The sequence below is a fragment of the Salvia splendens genome, chromosome 1 (genome assembly GCF_004379255.2).
Source record: "Salvia splendens isolate huo1 chromosome 1, SspV2, whole genome shotgun sequence".
Lineage (NCBI taxonomy): Eukaryota > Viridiplantae > Streptophyta > Magnoliopsida > Lamiales > Lamiaceae > Salvia > Salvia splendens.
The window spans coordinates 1,035,128-1,044,528 of record NC_056032.1 but is presented as its reverse complement, the minus strand read 5'-3'; the positions used below and the strand labels follow the sequence as shown (position 1 = coordinate 1,044,528).

General features: G+C 41.3%; 1 protein-coding gene and 1 pseudogene across 1 annotated transcript; both read left to right on the top strand.

The window, feature by feature from the left end:
• On the top strand, positions 1–2,748 carry LOC121806787 (protein NRT1/ PTR FAMILY 5.10-like). Its single transcript, XM_042206942.1, has 4 exons — positions 1–438; positions 561–778; positions 880–1,379; positions 1,847–2,748. Exons 1-4 carry the CDS (start codon positions 291–293, stop codon positions 2,649–2,651), a joined length of 1,671 nt encoding a protein of 556 aa, XP_042062876.1. The 5' UTR covers positions 1–290; the 3' UTR covers positions 2,652–2,748.
• A 105-nt stretch (positions 2,749–2,853) lies between these two features.
• Positions 2,854–8,225, top strand: LOC121806797 (annotated as a pseudogene).
• The last annotated feature ends 1,176 nt before the right edge of the window (positions 8,226–9,401 follow it).

Here is a 9,401-nt window from a genome sequence, read left to right as displayed (position 1 = left end):
CACGCGGAACTCTTTTGACGAAGAAGACAATGGTTGTCTTAAGAGAGGATTTGGACTTTATCTTCATAGGCAAATTCCGGTTTAAATCAGACCTCCTAATCCGGCTAGGCTCCTTGCCATGTCTCCACCCTCTTCTCGGACCCCAATCAACCCATGGCCCTCGACATTGTTGCATTCTATTATTGTGAATACCTGGATTCACATCATCCTCTCCTTCTTTGTGAAAGGATTTGTCCTCAAATTCGGTTCTTCGATCCTTCTTTGGGACACCCGGATTCACATCAGATAGAATGGGAAGAAATGCGATTACCGGAAACGGTGGATCGGAGGCAGAAGCTGCGCTGATAAACGACGCCGTCAGCGGCGCCGAAGACTTCAGAGGCCGACCGGCGTCCCGTTCGAGAACCGGCAGCTGGAAATCCGCCTCTTTCATCATAGGTAGGAACGCTGCTGAAGATTTTGAGCTGTTTAATTTTATGAATTTAAAGCGAATCGAGCTCGATCGAGTGATTTTGCTAGCTGTGTGATTCAGTAATTTGATTTTTTGGGGGTTAATTTAGGTATTGAGGTGGCGGAGAGATTTGCGTATTACGGAATAAGCTCGAATTTGATCAGCTATTTGACGGGGCAGCTGGGGCAGTCGACGGCGGCGGCGGCGGAGAACGTCAACGCGTGGAATGGCACAGCGTTGCTTCTTCCGATTTTGGGAGCTTTCGTCGCCGATTCGTTTTTCGGCCGATTTCGCACCATTGTCATCGCCTCTGTGCTTTATGTAGTGGTTAGTGCCCTAATTTGGGGGTTAATTTTTCAAATTTGATTAAATTAATTTGATAAATATGTGAAATCATGGCTTATATTTTGCATTGTGATGGACCACAGAGTATTGGCCTCTTGTCTATGTCAGCTGCATTTCACTCGTCCAACTCTCCTTCGTTGCTCGAGGTCGTCTTCTTCTTCTTCTCCTTGTACTTAGTCGCAGTCGCGCAGGGCGGGCATAAGCCCTGCGTGCAAGCGTTCGGAGCCGATCAGTTCGACGATGAAGACGAGCACGAGCTCCGTGCAAAGAGCTCCTTCTTCAATTGGTGGTACTTTTTCATGAACATAGGTGTCTTGGCAGCTCTCTCTGTTTTGAGCTATGTTCAAGAGAATCTGAGTTGGGAACTTGGCTTCGGAATCCCCTGTTTCTCGATGTGCTTTGCGCTAGCTGTGTTCTTGTTAGGATCCATGACTTACCGCTTTCGCCTGAGCGGGGACGAGAGGAACCCGTTCCTCAAGATCGGCCGGGTGTTTGTTCAGGCGGCGAGGAACCGAAAAGCTTCCCTTTCCGGGGTGGAAGAGGAAGCTCGCGGTGTATTGCCTCGTGAAGGCGCCAAATTTAAGTAAGTTCTTAATTATGAATTATATATCATGATTTCGTTTTAATATATCAGTATATATTTGATTAGATATAATAACTCTTTATTAAATGTTCGTGAAGAATATTAGGTGCTAATAACCCTTTATGCCTTGTTGGAATGTAATTAAATACAAACTCTAAATATTGTACAAATTTCAAATTATGATTTGGACCATTAGAAAATGTCAACAAATGACAAAATAGTAGCAACAGAAAATGTCAACACAGTATCAACGGTTGATGCTGTGTTGATATTGTGTTGACACCGTGTTGACATTTTCTGTTGCTACTATTTTGTTATCTGTTGATATTTTTTAACGGTCAAGATCATAGTTTGGAGTTTGTACAATATATGAGTTTGCATTTTATCACTACCTTATGCATTGTTCGTATAATTTAGAAAGTTCGTTAGACTCGATTTAACACACATTTCCGTTGGATTTGCAACAGATTTCTTTACAAGGCAACCCTAGGGCCTCCGGACAAGGACGGAAACGTAAGCACCGCGGCCGACGTCGAGGCCGCCATTGGAATCCTCGGTCTCGTCCCGATCTGGTGCACGTGTCTTGGATATGCCGTCGTTTCGTCACAAGCCACAACCATGTTCACGAAACAGGGTGCCACACTGGACCGTCACCTCACTCCCGCCTTTGAAATCCCAGCCGCCTCCCTTCTATCCCTCATCTCCGTCTCTATTCTCGCCTTCGTCCCAATATACGAGCGGATCATAGTTCCAACCACTCGGTCCCTAACCAAGAAACCGGCCGGAATATCAATGCTGCAGCGAATTGGCATCGGCATATTCCTCTCTTTGATGACCTCGGTCGTTGCGGCCGTAATTGAGGGGCGCCGCCTCGCCATTGCAGCCGAGCACGGGCTGCTCGACAAGCCAGAGGAGACTGTTCCCATGAACGTGTGGTGGCTGGCGCCGCAGTACATCCTGCTTGGCGTCGCCGATGTTTTCGCAATGATTGGTTTGCAAGAATTCTTCTATGATCAAGTTCTTCATGAGTTTAAGAGCTCAGGGCTTGCTCTTTACCTTAGTATCTTTGGTATAGGGAACTTTTTGAGTAGTTTTTTAATATCGTTGATCGAGTTTCTCACTGACCGAGCTGGGTCCAGAAGCTGGTTCTCGAATAACCTGAACCGGGCCCACCTCGACTACTTCTATTGGCTCCTTGGAGGGATTAACGCCGCCACTTTGGCGGCGTTTGTTTGCTCCGCCAAGTGTTATGCATACAAGAGGAGAGACTAGCTAGATAGAGTTACTAAACTCGACTAAGGCCTGTTTATTTTTCTTGTACATGTAATTTTATTTGAAAAGTGCATAATCATAAAAATTGAAGTCTAAATATATTATGTGAACTCCACTCTTATTTTATCAATTTCTTATTTTACCAATTTTACACGGAACCCATCCCGAATTCAAAGTGTATAGTTATTGGTAGCCAAAATGAGTTGCATATAAAACTCTGCAATTTTTTAAAAATGGGAGTAGTATTTTGCTCACATTGAGCTGAGAGAGACGCAATGGCGGAAAGTTCAGCTACCTCAGCAGAGAGCGACGCAATGGATGCTGAAGCTCCGCTACTAGTAAACGCCGTCAGGGGATGCGTCGACTTCAAAGGCCGCCGCGTTCTCCACTCCAAATCCGGATGCTGGAAATCCGCTTCCTTCATCATAGATAGTGTAGTGTTGATGCGCGTTCGATTTTATTCATTTTTTTCGTTTTATTCCGATTTAAAATTCGATTACAGGCGTTGAAATGGCGGAGAGATTTGCTTATTATGGAATCAGTTCGAATATGGTTACCTATCTAACCGGTCCGCTAGGCCAATCCACAGCCGCGGCAGCGGCGAACGTCAACGGGTGGGAAGGGACGTCGGCACTCACGCCGTTGCTCGGCGCTTTCGTCGCCGATTCATATCTCGGAAGATATTGGACGATTATCGCTGCCTCTGTCCTTTACATTCTGGTAATTATCAACTCATTGAAATCTGTTTTTTTCCGATTTATGAATTTGATTTCTTTGTAAGCTTCAATCAGTTGTTGGACATTTGATTAACGTCGATTTAACATTTGGTGATTGAAGAGTTGTTGAAATTTCGGATCATGCTGATGTTTAAATTGAAATGTATTTTTATGAGCTGTAAGCTGAAATTGGTTGTTGATTCAAATCGATTAGTGATTCAAATTTTGGATCGTATATTGGCTAGTCTAATGTCTGTGTTACTGTGTCAGCAGATCTCAAATCAACTCATTTTTGCTGATTTTTAGAAATTAAATTCTTTTTATGATTTTGTAAGCTGGAATCAGTTATTGAACATTTTATTATCATCGATTTATCATTTAGTGAGATTCAAAATATGTTGAAGTTTTTTTTTTAATCATATTAGTATATTTTGATTTTTTTTAAAGCTGCAAGCCTGCATCCGATTGTCGCATTTGATTATCATACATTTATCATTTAGTGATTGAAATTATATTTAAATTTTGGATCATATATAGGGATTAGGTTCACTGTGTGTATCAGCAGCTCTCAATCCGTCCGACTCCTCAGTTCCCCCATTGATTGATGTGATTTTCTTCTTCTTCTTCGCGTTGTATTTAATCGCATTTGCAGTAGGCGGCCACAAGCCTTGCTTGCAGGCGTTCGGAGCTGACCAATTTGATGACAAGAATGAGAAAGAGCTCCAATCGAAGAGCTCATTCTTTAATTGGTGGAATTTTTGCTTCTGTGTTAGCACTGTGGTAGGTTTATTGGTCTTGACCTACATTCAAGAGAATCTAAGTTGGGAGCTAGGCTTTGGAATCCCCTGCATTGTCATGTGTTTTTCCCTATTTGTTTTCTTGTTTGGGATTGGGACATACAGATTCCGCGTGAAGAGTGATCAGAGGAATCCATTTGTACGAATCACTCGGGTTTTCATGATAGCTATGAAAAACAGACATGCCTCTGCCCTGGAAGGTGTTGCTATTGAGGAGGAGGGAGCTCAGTTTAGGTAAATTATCAAAGTGAGCAGTTTTGAACAATTGGAAGATGAAATCATGTTGTTGTTTTCTTATGATTATGTGGTGTTTGTGGTAGATTTCTTGATCAAGCATCACTAGAGTCTAATGGTGAGGAAGTTTGCAGCATGAATGATGTTGAAGATGCTAAGGCAATCTTAAAGCTTCTCCCAATATATTTGGCATGTCTTCCTTTTGGCGTTGTCTATCAACAATCCGCAACTCTGTTCACCAAGAGAGGAGTCACGATGGACCGTCACGTAACCAGCAATTTCCAGATACCAGCTGCTGCCCTTCAGGTCTTCACGGCCGGCTCCATCATCCTCTTCGTTCCACTCTATGAAGGCGTACTAATCCCCTTAGCCAGAGCCATTAGCCACAAACCAACTGGCATATCACTCCTCCAACCGGCCTAGTTCTTGGCGTAGTTTGTATGGTCGTTGCAGGCTTTACTGAGCGTAAACGCCTGGAGACTGCTCTTGAACACGGGTTGGTCGACTTTCCTGAGGAGACTGTGCCAATGAGCGCGTGGTGGCTGATTCCTCAGTACTTGGTTATGGGGGTTGCGGATGTGCTGACCTTCGTTGGCCTTCAAGAATTCTTCTATGATCAAGTCCCCGGTGAGCTGAAAAGTATGGGACTTGCTCTGTCGTTTGCTGTGGTCGGCATTGGTGGTTTCTTGAGCAGTTTCTTGGTGTCCGTCGTGGATAAGGCCACGGGTGGAGACGGCCGAGATAGTTGGTTGTCGGATAACTTGAATCGGGGCCATCTTGACTACTTCTATTGGCTGTTGGCCGTGCTTAATGCAGTGTCTGTTGCTTTGTATATCTATTTTGCAAAGTCTCTTGTGTATAGCAAAAGAATCACTGTTTGAAAATAGATATTTTGTGTTCCTCATATGTGAAGTCTAGCCCAAAAATGATTTGTGTTCAACTATGATTTTATTTAGTTTAGAAATATTTTACTTCAAATAGGTCCTATTTTGTCATTTTAGGATTCCAACAAAAATAGTTCAATTTCTAAAAATGGAAAAATTTATCTCTTATACTTTATTCACATTCTTTTCTTCTTTTACAGACTTATTTTTCTTCCTATCTCATTTATTTTACCTATTTTTTTACTTTAACAATTTCTAAGTAAGACTTTTTATCTATCACAAATCTGAATTTTTTTTACGGATGAAGTACAATTAAATATTTGCACATGTAGATCATTGGTTTCCTTCATTCAGATAAATTATTGGCACATGGTCCACGAGTCGTACATGTCCCCACAACTTCAATATCAATCAATAAAGTAAGCTGCTTTTCGTATGTGTCTGAGAAAATTTACAAAATAAACATGAAATCATAAAACATTTAATTTATGGAGTATAAAACGTTCATCTCAGCCATAGATATTGCTTTACTATTTCATAAGTATTTTCTAGTGTATTTTGCTAGTATGAGATATCCGTGATTTGAAGTTCCATTTATCTTTTTTCATTCTAAATAAATGAACTCTATCATTTATCTAAATTATTATATTCACATTCTATTAGAAAATCACTATATAAATATTAGGGGTATATTCAACTAACTCAAATCTCGATTTTTTAATCCAAAGTTAATGAAATTATAAATGATCGACTAATATTTTCTTGATATAATATACATATCAATTAATAATAATAATAATAATAATAATAATAATAATAATAATAATAATAATAGTATAAATAATGTTTTGAAAAGTTTCCTGTCGTTATAGATAAAGTGATCATTGCATGCTAAGGGGGGGACCCACACAGTCACAGTGTCGTCAAAATATGTTTTGTTCACAGTGAGCTGAAACATTCCGACGTGAAAGGAGAGAGAGAGAGGCAATGGCGGCAAATTCAGCTTCCACCGCAGAGAGCGACGCAATGGAAGCTCAAGCGCCGCTACTAGTCGACGCCGTCAGGGGATGCGTCGACTTCAAAGGCCGCCGCGTTCTCCACTCCAAATCCGGCTGCTGGAAATCCGCTTCCTTCATCATAGGTAAGGTAGCGTTGATGCCTTCGATTCTATCTATTTCGATTTTGTTTCTAAAAATTCGATTACAGGCGTTGAAATGGCGGAGAGATTTGCTTACTACGGAATCAGCTCGAATATGGTTACCTATCTAACCGGTCCGCTACGCCAATCCACGGCCGCCGCCGCGGCGAACGTCAACGCCTGGGCAGGAACGACGGCGCTCATGCCGCTGCTCGGCGCTTTCGTCGCCGATTCATTTCTCGGTAGATTTTGGACGATTATCGCCTCCTCTCTCCTCTACATCCTGGTAAAAATCATCAAATCACTGAAATTGAACATTTGATTTATCATCTGGTGATTGAAATTGTGGATCATATTAGGGATTAGGTTCACTCTCTGTATCAGCAGCCCTCAATCCGTCCGATTCGCCGTCTCCTCCGTTAATTGATGTGATCTTCTTCTTCTTCGCTTTGTATTTAATCGCGTTTGCAGTAGGCGGCCACAAGCCTTGCTTGCAGGCGTTCGGAGCTGACCAATTTGACGATGAGAACGAGAAAGAGCTCCGATCGAAGAGCTCATTCTTCAATTGGTGGATTTTTTGCTTGTGTATTAGCACTGTGGTAGGTTTATTGGTCTTGACCTACATTCAGGAGAATCTGAGTTGGGCGCTAGGGTTTGGAATCCCCTGCATTGTCATGTGTTTTGCCCTCTTTGTATTTGTGCTTGGGATTGGCACATACCGATTCCGTGTGCAGAGTGATAGGAGGAATCCGTTTGTGCGAATCGCTCGTGTTTTCGTGAGAGCTCTGAAAAACCGACGTGCTGCCTCCCCGGAAGGTGTTGCTATTGAGGAGGAAGGAGCTCACTTTAGGTAAATTATGAACAATTGGAAGATGAAATCATGTTGTTGTTTTCTTATGATTAATTATGTGGTGTTTGTGGTAGATTTCTTGATCAAGCATCATTAGAGAGTAATGGTGAGGAAGTTTGCAGAATGAATGATGTTGAAGATGCAAAGGCAATCCTGAAGCTTCTCCCAATATGCTTGGCCTGTGTTCCTTTCGCCGCGGTATATCAACAAACCACAACTCTGTTCACCAAGCAAGGAGTCACGATGGACCGACACATAACCAGCAGTTTCCAGGTCCCAGCTGCCGCCCTTCAGGCCTTCACAGCCGGCTCCATCATCCTCTTCGTTCCACTCTACGAATGCGCACTGCTCCCCCTAGCCAGAGCCATAAGCCACAAACCAACCGGCATATCGCTCCTCCAAAGGATAGGAACCGGCCTAGTCTCTGGCATAGTTTGTATGGTCGTTGCAGGCTTTACTGAGCGTAAACGCTTGGAGACTGCTCTTGAACACGGGCTGGCTGACTTGCCTGGGGAGACTGTGCCAATGAGCGCGTGGTGGCTGATTCCTCAGTACTTGGTTATGGGGGTTGCGGATGTGCTGACCTTCGTTGGCCTTCAAGAATTCCTATATGATCAAGTCCCCGGGGAGCTGAAAAGTATGGGACTTGCTCTGTCGTTTGCTGTGGTCGGGATTGGTGGTTTCTTGAGCAGTTTCTTGGTGTCGGTCGTGGACAAGGCCACGGGTGGAGACGGCCGAGATAGTTGGTTGTCGGATAACTTGAACCGGGGCCATCTTGACTACTTCTATTGGGTGTTGGCAGGGCTTAATGCACTGTCTCTAGTATGCTATATCTACTTTGCTAAGTCGTATGTTTAGGGTTGGTTTGGCATAATGGAATTCGAATTTTTTATATTTGCACATTTATGTATTGACTATTCAAGTTTAATTTATATTATTCTAATTCAATTCCAAATCCATTTCAATTTTATGGATATTCTAGCATATCTGGTGTGTACGTGTGCCATATATGTCAGGTGTTCGTGGTTAGGGCTGGGGAAAAATATCAGAAAAATGATATATTGCTCGTATCGCATTGAAAAATATCGAAAAATTATCAGATTTTCGATACAAAACGATATCGTATCGTAAGTTTTCGATACGATAACGATATGAATTTCCTGATATCGCGATATATCGTTTAATATCGAATATACGATATATATCGATATTTTCGATATATCGTTTTATATCGAATATACAATATATATCTATATTTTCGATATATCGTTTTATATCGAATATTCGAATATATCGTATATTCGATATATCGAATTTTGGTACGATATATCGAAATATCGATACGATAACGATATTGATATTATCCATATCGAAAGTTCGATATATCGAAACTTTCGATACGATAACGATATGAAATTCTTTCATATCGATATTTTCGATACGATATACGATACAACGTTTTCGATACGATATCTCGTATCGACCCACCCCTATTCGTGGTGTATCGTGTGTGCTTGTAGTGTGCCGTTGTTGTGTGCACGCACAATGTTGTATGATGTGTGTTCGCAGTTTTTGTTGTGTGTGTGAAAATTTTAAATATTTACTTTAGCTTCAAATGATAGACTTTATTGGATTACAAATTCAATTAATTTTGTGATATAAAACAATGGGATTTAAAATTGAAAATTAAATAGAGCTACATGTATCATTGATTATGCTTATATTATTTCCTAATATGTGTATAAATCACTTATCACCATGATCTTGCTTGTGAATCACAATTCACAAATATGGCTCATGTCTACATTTTTGGGATGAATTTTAGGTATGGAACCATTGATAGCGTAATTTACTTTGTGAATTACAAGGAAATATATTCTACTCTTGAGCTTCATGGCAATTCACGCAATTTATAAAGTATAGAAATTAGGCAAGAATATAATAAGGCGGTGAAATTATTATATTGGCCATCACTTTCAACACTAAATTAATTGTGAAAATATGGCCGATATTGATGCGTTACCAATATTATTGTCATTATTTAGTGAGACCAAAAAGCTAAGTGATATTTCTAGCTATTTAAATTGTACAGAAATTATTTTGACATCTATTACACTATCGTCGTTTACGG